Source organism: Topomyia yanbarensis, chromosome 2, assembly GCF_030247195.1.
Source record: "Topomyia yanbarensis strain Yona2022 chromosome 2, ASM3024719v1, whole genome shotgun sequence".
In the NCBI taxonomy this organism is placed as follows: Eukaryota; Metazoa; Arthropoda; class Insecta; order Diptera; family Culicidae; genus Topomyia; species Topomyia yanbarensis.
The window spans coordinates 411,029,537-411,044,835 of NC_080671.1; the positions used below are offsets into that span (position 1 = coordinate 411,029,537).

At 37.1% G+C, this 15,299-nt stretch overlaps 1 protein-coding gene across 1 annotated transcript in view; it reads right to left on the reverse strand.

Moving 5' to 3' along the window:
- The window catches only part of LOC131685068 (uncharacterized), a 128,108-nt gene extending 113,023 nt beyond the window's left edge, over positions 1–15,085 (reverse strand). Inside the window, exon 1 of the mRNA XM_058968476.1 lies at positions 14,515–15,085. Coding sequence (XP_058824459.1) covers positions 14,515–14,517 — 3 coding nt within the window. The 5' untranslated portion in view covers positions 14,518–15,085. The remainder of the gene's footprint in view (positions 1–14,514) is intronic.
- Positions 15,086–15,299: the final 214 nt, after the last annotated feature.

Below are 15,299 nucleotides of genomic sequence, written 5' to 3' on the forward strand. Positions count from 1 at the left end.
ATTGGGATACCGTAAACCGGGGTGGCATTGATCACTTTTCGAAGTAATCATTACATATTTTTAGACGCAACACATTTTTTTTCAAGTTTAATATTTTTAAACCATGTACTGATGTATGGAGAACAAGATTGGATGGTTTTACCTTAAATTGTCCGCTTACAGCTATATTTTCAAAAATAACTTCAAGTTGAAGCCCGTGTTCATATTCCGGGGTGACTTTGATAACCTGCATGTTCACCCACATTAAGTTATTGATGTCAATGTTTTTTTATTCAAATGTTTGTTTTAACTAATTCTGGAAAGATACTCATTGTTAAATAAATGTTAATTAGTATTATACAAAATATTTCAATGTACGGTAAAATTCGAGTAACCAAAATTCGTATAATTTGTGTTCAACTAGAATAAAAGATTCTGAAAACCTTTAAAACTGCCAAAATTGTTTTGTTTCAGTGTTTTATCAATATACAAAAAGATTCATCCATTTTAACACGTTGAAATATTGAACAATAACAAAAAATGTTGCGAATTTTAGCTTAAAATAATTTGGAATAATTGCCAACTAGTTTCACAAAAAATGTATTCAATATAAACAAACTCTTAAAATTAAATGTAGCATATCCCAATCTAAAGGAAAATAAAAACTCGCTTGAAATTTATTACTCTTGCTCAAATCTGAGATTTATTCATTTTATAAAAAATAGACACTTTACGAAGCTTCGTAAAAATCACGTAAAGTCAAATTTCGGTTTTTTGTAGTTTTTGTACCCAAAAACCGAACAATGTACTCAAAAAGTACAACAAATCAGTATTTTATAAGTTTAGAGTAAAAATCATTTGAAATTAAAATGATTCGGTGGACTATTCTGGTTTAATAAGCGATCTACGAAAAAAGTTTCGAGTGATCAAAGTCACCCCGATGATCAAAGTCACCCCGGTTTACGGTACGTACCATGAGTTCAGTTCGGAAATCGACAAAATGTTGTCAAACTAGACCCCACGTTTCCACTATATCAGGCCATCGAAGGTGACCTGTTTTCTGTCCTTTCAGAAATTTTTCGAATGGGCGAATGCTTGGTAGTACGATCAGCCACCCTAAACTATAATCCTGCGATCGACTGCGATACTAGCCCATCAGTACTGATTACGGTGTTCCATACGTAAACTGACCAACCGCACGGAAGTTGGGAGGACTGTATGAATTTTCCGACGTAGGTCCGGAGAAAATACCTGTACGGATTTGTCCGGAATTTGTACGGAATTTTCGAGCTAAGTGAAAGTAGATGTACTCCCGGAAAAATACAAATTCTTCCACGAACAACCAAATAATGTTGCGAACTAGTTTAGCAGTATCTAAAATGAAATTTTGGTGGTAATAGGCAACTAGTAAACAAGAGTTAAAAAAATCTAATTTTGAGCATTTTTTAGAGCTCTGGAAACAAGAAAATTTCAAGAATTTTCCCTGACACAGATAAACAAATGAACAGCTATCTGTCTAACAATCCATACCTACCAGTGATTTAAACTATTCACACAAGTTAAGGCATAGTCAGAGATTTCTAGTATCGATCCTTTTTGTGAGAACCGGTGCCATGGTACTGAAGCCCTCAATACCGGTAGTACCAGTGGAATACCGATATCCGAATATTCTTGTTTTCGAAGAATGCGAGAAACACTCTCTTACTTTTTAGCGACATAATTCAGTGCCATTCATTGCACAGCGACCTAGTGCAATATTATGATTTGCCTGCTCCTTTCATTTGCACTACATGGCTCTTTAATTTTATATCAAATGTACCAAATCGGTGTACGTTCTTTTAAAGATGAAGATTTGATAACACACCAAAAACAGATGTGACGCCATAAACTAATTACATCAGCACGGAGCACATAATGGAAATTAAGCAAAACTTCGCTTATGAAATATTCTAAAAAATCGCGTTTCCCGTTACTTTCTATTCCTTGTAAATACTTTAAAATTTGATACACGATCGTTGTAATTATTTTCACAATACGATAAGCATTATAACCATTATTCCATCTTTCAGGTCAATATTTTGAAATGGGCTATATTAAAAGGTTTGATTAGGGGTGAAATAGGTTAAAGAGTGAAACTGTACGGTAAAGTTTTTTGAAAGTGGTCCAGCTGGAACTGTAGAGGTCGATTCTCGGAAGGGCTCCCCAGCAGAATCACTCACTACAATTGCAGAGGAGGCTGTAAATGTAGCCCACTAAAACACTGCTAAAGGCCAATTGTAGCGAGCGTTGATTGAATCGTACGTTCTATATTGTACGATTCTGATGTGGGGGTTTGGAGATTTAACGATCGCGTGGGCCCGAGCGTTTATGTGTTCGCGCTTGAGACTGCGTTTATAAATTTGGAAGTACTAAAACATTCACCTAATCACCAGGCTATTTTTCATGTTTGCGAGATCGCGGGCGATCCGAGTGTTTGAATGTTAGCGTATTTGACCGCATGCGCGTTTGTTTATCCCGTGTACTAGTGAGTATGTAACTTCGCGTGTAAATTCGATTGCATAACCGTGTGGTTATTTGGATTTTCGCGTGAGTTCTTGAATGTTCACGCAAACCTCGAGTCTGATGTTTAATTTTGAATGCTAGATGCTAGAAGAGATTGTGATCCCTCATATAACTAGAATGCCCGGTAATGTCGCACATAACCTTGTTGTCTAGTGTATATAAACGTCATTTATTGTCTAAAGAATTGTCCAACTGAAGCTAGGATGAAGGTTGCTAGGACGAGACATAACTTATTCATGATCGCGTGGGAACGTGGAAATGGGGCTCTTGTATGAGTTCTTTGGTTGGGGGGTAGTGTGGTGGGCAATTAAAAAAAAATCGTGGTTGTTAAAATACTCACCTAATCACAGGGACGTTTTTATGTTAGCGAGATAGCGGGCGTATTATTATTATTATATATTAGGGCCTTCGCGGACGTAGGTTTGTGTGGATAACCGCAATTGTATGTTTGTGATGAGAGTTGAATTATTGCGCAGAGCTCGAGCGTTTGTAGATTAACTGTTTTGAAGTGTGAGCATCTGCGTGTCGCGTGTATTATTTCGTTTGTACAATCGCTTGCATATTCTCGTAGGCTATTGAATCATTGCACAAACGTCGATTTGGGTGTATACTTCACATCTAGAAAGAAATGAGTTGCCCCAAATCCCTAGAGTACCCGGCCATGACGCCCTGAAAGTGCTAGTTAATTTGAATGTTTTGATGGAAGGCATGGGCCTAGTCTGCTAAGAATAAAGGCAGGGGCTCTCGGATGACATTGATTCATGATCGCGCTAGAACAGGTGTCGGTATAATCGCACTTGAGATCGAGTATAAAAATTCGTAAGTACCGTAAACCGGGGTGACATTGATCACTTTTCGAAGTAATCATTACATATTTCTTGACGCAATATATTTTTTCCAACTTTAATATATCAACTTTACTGATGTATGGAGAACAAGATTGGATGGTTTTACCTAAAATAGTCCGCTTACAGCTATTTTTCCAAAAATGATGTCAAGTTGAAGTCCGTTTTCGTAGTCCGGGGTGACTTTGATAACCTGCATGTTCACCCACATTAAGTTATTGATGTCAATGCTTTTCATTCAAATGTTTGTTTAAACTAATTCTAAAAAGATACTCATTGTTAAATAGATGTTAATTGGTATTATAAAAAGTATTTGAATGTACTGTAAAATTCGATTAATCACAATTCGTATAATTTGTGTCCAACTAGCATAAAATGTTCTGAAAACATTTAAAACTGCTAAAAAATTCATTTCAGTTCCTTGTCAATGTACAAAAAGTTTCATTTATTTTAACACTTTGGAATATTGAACAATAAAAAAAATGTTGCGAATTTTAGCTTAAAATAATTTGGCCAACTAGTTTAACAAAAAATGTATTTAAAATAAACAAACTCTTAAAATTAAATTTAGCACATCCCAATGTAAAGGAAAATAAAAATTTGCTTGTAATTTATTACTCTTGCTCAAATCTGAGATTTATTTGTTTTATAGAAAATAGACACGTTATGAAGCTTCGTAAAAATAAGGTAAAGTCAAATTTCGGTTTTTTGTAGTTTTTGTACCCAAAAATCGAACAATATACTCAAAAAGTATAACAAATCAGTATTTTATAAGTTTAGAGTAAAAATCATTTCAAATTCAAATGATTCGGTAGACTATTCTGGTTTAATAAGCGATCTACGAAAAAAGTTTCGAGTGATCAAAGTCACCCCGGTTTACGGTACTGACATATTGACTTGATCACCGCAGTGTTTTATGTATGTGAGAGGGCGGGCGTAGATGTTCGCGAATGATCGCAATTGCTTGTTCACATGCGTTACCATATTTGTACTACCGTGAAGGGTACAAGCGTTTTTATGTTAGCGTGTTTGATCGCACATGTTAGTGTGTGTGTATAGCTTTACGTGTAGCCGCTCGCGTGTTTGCACGGCCCGTCATACTGATGTATAATTTTGGGCCTATCGGTCAGATGAAAAATGAAAGTGAGTTCCCCCATCTCACTAAAATCTTTAACTATGGCACCCTGAGAATTGTTGTCTATTGTATATAAGTTTCGTATTTTAAAGTACTCCCGGACGAGTACGATTCATGATCGCGCAAGGGCGTGTGTTTGTGTGCTAGCGCTTGAGACATCGTTCGTTTTTATTATTGCGAGATCGTGGACATAAGGATGTTACAATTATGTTCAACAGAATATGAATGGCCATTTTCATAGTTAGAGTATGGGTATTAATTGGATGAACTTAGAGCACTCAAGTTATTTTAAGTAATATCAAATAACGTAACATTGGGTTTTTTCCCTTCGGACATGGTTTATTGGAGGAAAATTTTCCAAAATTTTTCATTGCTAAGCCTTACGAATATCATCTCTTTCCAATTCCATGATATAAAGCATTCAATAATTATAATGTTCAATCGATTGTCCCAAGCAAATAAATCATTCTGCATATCCACCTACAACAGGCCGCTGAACATGACAGCGTTAAAATAAAATTTAAAAATTTCGTGATTATGGACAATGGCAAAATCGAGATTCGACTACACGATCTGGCGCTTTACACTTGCGATATGCCCATTACAAAAAATTAGGAAAATCACGTCAGCAGGACAGGAAGCACACTTTCCCTTTTTCTGTGTTACTGCTGGTGAGATAGATTCGAGAAACCCCTCTTTTTTACACTTTCTTTTTATTGTCTATATAGCACTTGTTTTAAACGTACAGCTAGTTGTGTGAAGTTAAAGAATGGGAAGCGTCCTCTATATTCAAGCATTCATACTTCGATATTATGTAAAAACAACCGTTCAGGCCTTCGGTCTCTGCATTTGGATCTTAGTTTAAATTCACAATTCCGATATTCCTTGTCATGTATAAATGAAATGTGTCAATGCTCCATTAATACGAATTAGAACCAGCCAGACTTCCGGCTCATTTCCGGTTGAACTTTACTGGACGATTCTGTATATAGTACGTGTATAGTACGGAAAGGGCAAATTTATTTTTCGTACATTGAACGAAATATGATGCGTTACTAGCAAATGTATTGGTTCGCACGATTTGTTTTCGTTCATCGAACATAAATTTTCGTATTTTTACATATTATTTTTTCTTCCGATTTTTTCGGATCGATGTTTGACAACATTGATTTTTTCAATTTAAAAAATCGACAGATATTATTTAACAAGGCTCACCACTATTGTATACTAAAATAATTAAGGTATTTCATGTCTGTAACGTTTATGAAAAATGTTTACGAGAGTTAGATGTACTCTCGTAGTAACAATTTTTTTGTGAACCAATATTGTGAGGAGTCTGTGTCAAAAAATCGTGAATACCGCAAAACAAATTTCGTGGGATGGTGACGGATTTATTTCATAAATAATTGAACTGTTTGGAATTTTTTGTGTTTAACTAGTGCTAATTTGGGTACTAGTTTTAGATACATCGTCTAACTAGACACCCAGATGGTGCTAGTTCGAAACACAAAAAAGCAAAACTTAACATAAATAATTGTTTGACAAAATTCGCGAAAAAGCTTTGTAATATTTACAAAACAAGTACTGTATTGATTAGAATTTTAGAAAAATCGATTAGATCAGATCAATTTGTTAATAATCCGTCGATGAAAAAAGGGAAAAACGATCGACGCGTAAAACTAATGTTCTGAATTGAATGAAATATTATTCACAAGGTTAACGAAAATTATTCATTATTTTATGAACGTGTCCCCACTGGAAAACAGACAGAGAAAGCACTACCGGAACGGTGAGAATGAAGAAACGATGAAAATTCACCTTTTTATTGGAAACACTGAGACAAGATATGTCCTCAAGCAGGAATCGAACCTGCGATCTCCCAGTCTCTAAATTGGTGCGTTAACCATTAAGCTAAGGGGCAAACAGTGATAATAAATATCTCAAACCTGAGCGCAGTCCTCTGGATCTAAAAATAGATAACGAGAGAGATTTGGCCCGATCGATGAGGGGGATAGGTGACGATCTGCTTATAGGAGAAATTGGGGGTCGATAGGTCAATTGGGAGGTATTGGAGGTTGTGGCGGTGATCACGATACTGTTGGGAATATGTGATGACATCATTGCAGTTCCTCGATGGCGGAGTGGTTAACGCACCCAACTAGAGACTGGGAGATCGCAGGTTCAATTCCTGCTTGAGGACATATCTTTTCTCAGTTTTCCAATAAAAAGGTGAAGTTTCACCGTTTCTTCATTCTCACCGTTCCGTTAGTTCTTTCTCTGTTTGTTTTCCAGTGGACACGTTCATAAAAATCCTTGAAAAAGTAAAAAACAAAGACTTACGTCAAAACAAGGGATATATTATTCATTATATTTTCTATGATTTTTTGAAGTTTCGTTATCTTTATAACGGGTTGCCCGTAAAATCATGGGATGATTTCGAATCGTTTGTCGTAAATTGCACGAATTTTTTGATGAAATAAGCGGAAAAAATGTTATATTTGCGAACATTATTCATATTTCGTCGCTGTTGTGATATCTTATGATGCTAGGTCATTAGGCCGAAGGTCATCCGGCCGAAGCCCATTAGGCCGAATGGACATTAGGCCGAAGGTCATCCGGCCGAAGGCCATTAGGCCAAAGGCCGTTAGGCCGAATGGTCATTAGGCCGAATGGACATTAGGTCGAATGGTCATTAGGCCGAATGATCATTCATCCGAATGCAAAAGGCTGAATGGTCATTAGAACAAATAAACCAAAGAGAGTGATCGATGTAGTGGTCGGAACGGAAAAGAATGATCAGTTTTCAATGAAGGGTGATTTATTTAGATTTTTTTTTTTTAACTTAAAATTATGACGTTTAGCATATTTACACCCTATTTCTCGCTACTGATTTATTATGGATTTAAAATGGACGCCTAATGTGGCTACACCACATCGCTTCGAACCGGGTGATGTCCGACATCGCTACCGCTCCGTCGGACTTAAACTAATTGATAGCCCATATGTTTGAATAATCCGGGCAAACGAGTAGATCACAAGGTCGCTTGCGAGGGGCCACCGCTTTCGACGGCGGGTCGGCGGCCACCTCGTCCGGCGGATCCTCAGCAGCTTTACGATGCTTCGGATCCTCGGCCTCGGTTATGCGGCAAAGCCGCATCACACAGGCTTCGCTGCATGCGGTAGAAAGTTCAAAAAGTAAATAAATAAATATGCGTGTTTCTGGTGAAATATTTGACCCGACAGTGTTTTTGTTCATGCCTTCTAAAAAATTGCAACTTAGTGGCATGTACAATGACAACTTCTAGAATAAGTTATCCGCTTTAATTACCGTAATCGAATTAAAGAGATTGAATTTTAGTAAAAGTTGTATACAATATTTTATGAATGTGAATTGTCATCAAGGTCAACTTCCGTAATTTGACTAGCTGGATAGAAGTCGTGGAATGGATATAATTTGAAGGAAAAGCTCATATTAAAAAGAAGGATAAAACATCAGTGATTTAAATTAATTGAGTTAGGGAAATAATTAGAGATTTTGAGAGAGAATGTAGAACAAAATAGAAAAGTAAGAGATAGTGGAAGAGGGTGAGACAAAATGGTAGAGAAGGAATATGAAAGAAGAAAATTGGATTGTTTCCATTCCACAATACTTTATAATGCATTATTGATTAAATTGTCATAGAATAGATTATTTTAATTACAGACAGATTTTAAGTGCTTAGCATCCTTCTGCCTAATGGCCGGACATAATGTAAAAAATAAATTATAATAGCGCCAAACGTGGCTACCCCACATCGCTTCAATCCGTGTGCTTGGACCTCAAATGAAAAAAAAATATTTGTGATATCCAGACAATGAAAACAATACGAGGTTCGTTCAATCGAGATACGAAAATTTAGCTCATATCAAGGAGCTCCGAAAGCTGTACGGGATAAGCTTCGGATCCCTTTTTTCGGATCCCTTTCCCTCCTCTCTATTAAGCACCCGACCTAAAGTCCATTCGGCCCAATGATCATTCGACCTAACGACCATTCGGCCTAATGATCAATCGGCCTAATGACCGGACACAATATCTTATGACAAACGCCATTTTGCGGTAAACTGAGTTACATATGCCACATGAACAATTTCTACAAAATAACGCTTTCAGAATTTTGAAATACACTTGGTTAGTGAGGTATAGGGAGAGAAGTGATGAGAAATTGTGAGATTTTTGCTTCAAATCTGATGCTCGATTTGCGTCCAAAATTTTCAATGCACAATTATGACAGGTCATACAAATACACACATGTGACACGTCTGAGTACGACTTTTGTTTACATTTTTAATAAAAACTCTCAATTACCGATCTTAGTAATATTTAAGAAATTAATACAAAACAGATAAAAGTATTATTTCTCTTCTCTGAATTGTTTCAAACATTTATATTTAATCTCAAATTTTAAAAAATCGTGAAAAAGCAGGTTCACGAGAAACTAATTTAAATGAAAACTTCATCTGATTACATGCCACCGATGACCCATTTCGACAGTTGCGATCAATCACACTAGCAGCAATCGCCCCGATATTCTTGCTGTTATGACTACGCCTAAGTTTCGCTCAGTTCCTCGATATAAAATAATATATAATTTTTTTCTCTCTACAGACATTCAATTGGCTACTCAAATAAGAGCTAGGTTTAAAAATATACAGATCGAAAGCTAAAAGTGGCACGGACTTTTAGAACAGGCTTGATATCTTACAGTCTAATCTTTTATCTTCTGCTGGTAGGAGTCGAGCTTAGGCAAAGTTACCGCGAATCGCTCGAGTCAGCCAACATGTCTTATGTCAATGAGAGACAAACTATTATAGTAATTTTATTTGTTATACTATTTGTTAATCCCCTGTTTCAATATATGTACTTAAGCGTTGAACATTTTTCTCACGAGTGAGTAGTAAGATTCGGTGTTTTCTACCCGTACAGACGAAAGTTCAGACATGGCGTGTGTTAGTGAAATTGAAAATTCCCTGATAGTAGCTGGTGGTCATTTGGAAATACCCTTTGTTAACGGACTGTATGACCGACGGATCAGCGAAAATGTGCTTGTTGGTTACTGATACTGCAAATGTCCCATAGCTATGTACCAATTACTTCATTCTTTTAAATTTCGTTACATTAATTTTTCGTTCCCTGCAAAAAAGACTTGTTTGTGTGGGTACTGAAGCCCGCTTGACTGTGTTGACTAACGGGAAGTTATCTCCGACGACCTTCAGGCTTAATGGAGCTCGATTTGAATATTTCTCCAATGGCAAAAAATGCCAATGAGTCTCTTTTTCAATACCAATTATATTCATGAATAATATCCATCTAACACAACTGGTCCCTGGATGCCTTCCGGACCAAAGATAAGCCATTCAACATCATCGATATATCGCGTGATCTAAATAAACAACAATTGGGTGTGTACGAAAAAGTATTTTGTCTACGTACTTACCCAGAAAGTAGAGAATGATGGTTCCATTGGGTTTTTTCACTAATGTAATTCCGGATGAATGTAGTTCAATATATATTGTTTACATTGTGTAATTTTCGCTAGCACGTGTGCAACCGTTGCGAAAATAGAGTCGAAGGAACATCAGTGACTCGCACAAATTTTGCGCAAGAACCTACAAAATCCGAATCTCTTTCACCGTACTATTAGCAAGAAGCTGGGAGCGGTCCAATCTAGGGTAAGGCGTGTTTGTTTTTAGATGGCACAACGAGAAAAAATATGCATGACCATTCCATGGTATTCAGCAAAATGGCATTCGCAAAATAACCCTTTCGACAAAATAACCCTTTCGGCCAAATGACATTCGGCCAAATGATCCTTTCGGTCAGATGGCCCTTTCGGCCAAATAACATTCAGCCTAACGGCAGTCGGCCAAATGGCTTTTGGGGCAATGAACTGGAACCAATCTCATTTATCTCGAAATTATCTTTTTTTGAAAAAGTTTTTAGCGGCCATCACGGTATCCCTAAAACCAATTAACCGATCATCCTGAGATTTTTACCAGCTGCTTCTATATTAGCTAGTTTGTGTATAGCATTATTTCTATTTGAATGTCCATGCCAACTTCTTTCTATCGGAAAACTCTATTTACAGGGCCGTCATAACACTACTCGGGGCCCCCTTGACACTAATGTACGAATTCTTCGTACTTCATGATGCGTTTTAGGCTATTTTCATAAACTATGCCCTATGCGGCTATGTATAACTGCGTAAATATTGCAATATCTATTATATACACAGAAAAAAATATTTTGTAATTTTAAATTTATTTTCATGCACATATTTGGAGCATGAATATAAATGTAAACTTAAGTTTCAGCACAAATACACACAACTTGTCGTGCTTTTTTCAGCGATATTTGTTGTAATCTAAAACGTTGATTGGAAATTACAGTTTCATTAAACGGCAAACCAATGCTCTTGAATGTATTTTTAATCCCATATTGCTGTAAAATAAATGACGTGTAATATTACACGAACGAAAGTGTAAAATTATATGCTTTCTGATGCTCTCATTGAGTGCATTGAATTCAACTTAATTTTCAATCAAATTTTTGATTCCAGCTTTGTATGTTTACATTCGTATTGATTTACATGTCGTTTAATTTTCATTATTTTTTGGTGTGTATGCTAATATATGTTTAAAGATGCCTCCATTGATAGATGAGCAAACATTACGCATAAAGCTTAGAAATCTACCGCTGAAGTATAAAACTTTTTGATACATTAAAAACGGACAAAATATAGAAAAAATCATGATTATCTATTTAGTTTTTGGTTGGGTCATACTATCATCAGAATTTTTAGGTTTCCCACTTCTAATGCGTTCCACGAAAATATTGCACGGCAAGTCTCTCAGAACGACGCAGAATAACCATATTCAATAGAAATGCAGCTTAACGTGTAATGTTCATATTTCGTAAATTTGGTGAAATATCTTTGTAAATTTTGAGAAATTTGGTGAGTTTTCTTTCTATAAATCAACATAACCAGAAAATTTAGCCAAGCACACTTTAGAAAATTGTGAACGCCACAGTTTCGAGCGTGACTGATATTTGCCGCCAGAAATAGACCTAATACCGTTGAAAAATACAAACATTGATTCGATATTGGTCAGGATTTTTTAATCTGCAGTGTCTTTCAACGAATCTATCATTTTTTTAAAAGAACTCTCTTTTAAAATGCGGGGCTTACAAGAGTTATTCTTAACATATTAAACGTGAACAGTACCACATTCCTGATGTGATGAAATTGGATATAATATGGCTTCAGTAAAGTCATATTTCACTAAACATTTCACTTCGCGAGTAGAAAGATTTGAAATTAAGCAATACTATGTTGGCGAAATTTAGAATCAGGATGATTCTTTTTCAAGTCTCGCGTGTCTTGCTGCAGGATACGGAATAACGATTCATTGGTTGGTCGAGTGTATGTCGCCGCGACTCATAGTTTTTTTTTTTGAAATCAACAGCTGAAGAATATTCTATTTGTGATCGGTATATTGATCCAAGAATTCTCATCGAAATATTTTTGAAACAAATAAAGGTTGGGCCGCTCTTTTTGTTTGAAGTCGTTTTAAAGTTTAGGCACGGAATACATTTTGCGAAGTGAGAAACACAATTGAATCCGTCAAATCCAATAAATACTGACTTAAGAGTGGGTTTCGATCAAATGTGATTATTATTATTTTACTCTATTTTCATTCTATTGCGAATACAATTCAATGATCAATATCACAAACGAATGGATCATGATAACAAACTCAGCTTTTTGTTAACATGATTTTACCATAGAACAAGATTGCATGAATTCGTATCGCTAAAAGGTTTATAATGGAGGAATCATTTAGATCATACCGTATTTTGATCAGCGCCGCCAGATTTGGGCTGGACTAACTTCAACGACACAAAAGCACTCATCGTAGTTGGTAAATTGATTGCCTTGTACGCAGTTCTCCCCGGGGTTTGATTCCCAACCCCGCACATAGGGTTAGTAATTTTTCTGCAGTGAGATTTTTATCCCAAAAAAGAGGCGAATGACACTAAAGTTAAAATATCTATATAATTGAAAAAAAAAAAATTCGCCACAACGTAGGTATTTGGAGAATAAAAAATCATCTAATCATTAATGAGATTAGAGGGGCCTGTATAGCGTAGTTGGTAGCCTTATATAGCCAATAAGCTTAAGGTTAAAACCTTAATAATCAAACAAAAAAAAGAAAAACCGAACTAATTGTTATTATTTTTAAGGGCTGCATGATTTTTCCACTCTACTCTATAGCGATTATTATAAATATTCTTTGAGCCCAGAGTGGGTGAAAACTTTTATCTGTATCCAGTGGCGGATCCAGGGGGAGGATCCGGGGAGTCTGGACCCCCCCCGCCCCTGAAAATTTTTATCTCCTTGAGAAATTTTAAAATAGTTTCTATTTTAAATTCGTTCTAAATTCCAAATCATTCCAAACCAGATTCGACAACCAAAACTGATTTTAAGTCTTACATATTACGTATTGTACATTGAACATTTCAAAATCGAAATTTCGGACCCCTCCGAAATTTTTTCTGGATTCGCTCCTGTCTGTCTCCTTCCTTACGCGTTAGCGCTAAAGTTGCTAGGTTTCGAATCCCAGCCAGAAGAGCGGAATTTTTTCCCAAGGCTTTAATCTTCGTTATTCTACGTGTTTCCCTGTTGCCCACTGCCTTGGTAAAGCTGGTATTGGTGGCTTGACATCAAAATCAAAACATGCAAAAAATTATTTCCTCTCCACACTTATGAACTGTGTTAGTAAATGAAACAGATATTTCATTTTCTAAACAGTGATTAAGAAAATTTTAAGCAGTGAGCTGGAGGCGGTCCAAGTGTACGTCATTATTACAATATATTCCCACAACGTCGGATCCGATTATACAGGGTGATTTTTTAAATTTCCGAATAATCCAGTCCGTAAAATAGATGGAAGGTTGAATATTCACCAAATAAACTACTAGGATTTGCTGAAACAATGGTAACTATAGCCAGCTTACCGCTACAGCACTGTAACGTGCAGCAAAGCGTTAAACGCCACCGCGCGGCAAGTAACTATTTCAGTTTTTCGATGCAATCTCCACATTGGATAACTATCAAGTTAATGGTCCACCCCTTTCGGGAGAAAAAAAACCCAACCATTACAAGAGACATACTTTTTCCATCGTCAACGCTCACTTGGATAGATTATCTACCATCGCTGCAGTCCATGCTCGGTTGCCGGTGTCAGGTGAAATCGAATAACTGTAACCATCGAAAGAAAATAAAATATACCCATTCGCCACAAATGGGCTAATAAATATGGGTATAAATATAATATTCAAATCTATCGCCGAAAACAAAACAACAACAACAAAAACTCCCGCCCGTCCTGCGAACCCACGAATCAGTCACACTGCTGCTTGCCAGTCATACAAAGGTGATTTATATGCTAAGCAGAGCGACAGCAAAACTTCAACATTCGTTCCGGCCTCTGAAAAAAACTCTCACTTTCTTCGATTAGTCAGACTGTCTTCCGTGGGCTCCGTGGGGTGTACATATATCGTAACGTGCTGAAACCTGCGAATCACGAATTTCACCGCCAACTTGTCGCTGCGGGCATAAATGCTTTCACACCTTATGCTTGCAGATGACGAACCTCCTCCTAACCACCAACCATGCTCGGTTCGTTTTTTTTTCGTGAAAGATATTTAAGGGCAGGTCGTTAAATGGCTATAAATTCCGGTACCCTGACTGGCGGCAATCGATTAGCAATTCTTTTCCCAACCACACGGAACTCGTTAGCACGTTTTTACGCCATTAGTCCCCTTAATGTTCAGCACAGAAGATGTCTTCACAACACCCATTCAGCCGGAAGAAAGCAAACAATCGGGGCTCCATTTTTCGTCTAACTAAACAGCAGAACACTTCGTGAAAGACAGTTTTTTTTTTCACTTACCATTTTGGAATTGCAAATTTTAATTCACACGAGCTGTGTGTCTGTGTATGGTTCGGAGTCGACCGAGAAGATCCTCAGCTCTGTTGGCTCAATAATCCGAGCTGTGGGTTCTTTTTTCGACCTGTTTTGATTTCAGGGATTATCTTCGTATTCTCGTTTCACAGACACCTCTTAGGAAAATCGTCGCCTGTTCGATGTCGCACTTTTTTCCGACCCGTTACAACACTTTTACGGCAGGGCGCAGAAAAAACCCTTCCTGTCGGTTACACTTCTTTCGTATCTTCGATTGGCACAGATAGCAAAAAACAACAGGTAATCGTTTTAAACCTTCGCAATTCTTATTCCACTTTTCGTATTCCAGTCACGCACGTATCCACTTTATATTCTTGCTTTTTTCCCCGTAACTTTCTAGAACCGAGGACCTGTTAGGGATTTTTCCCGCACTTCTCACAAACAGAATGGCACAAAAGTATACCCCCGGGCTTCGAGCAGAACCTTTCACTGGAGCTGCTGGCGACAATAGAAAAAAAAATCGAAAATTAACAAAACGCACAACCACCTGACGAGCTCGACGTTAATTCGCTAAATGCCATCGAATTTTAACCCCACAATGCTATTATACAGATCAAGTTTGAATTTTTCCCAAAACCTTTACCGGAGAGTGTTCCCACCACTTCTCCGTTGTGTTTTTGGTGCAATCTGACTGGACTCCACGTTTGCCGCCGTGGTTGGGGTGCTGCCATGCCGGAGAGAACCGCCAGAGAGCGATGCGAGTGCGGAACTTC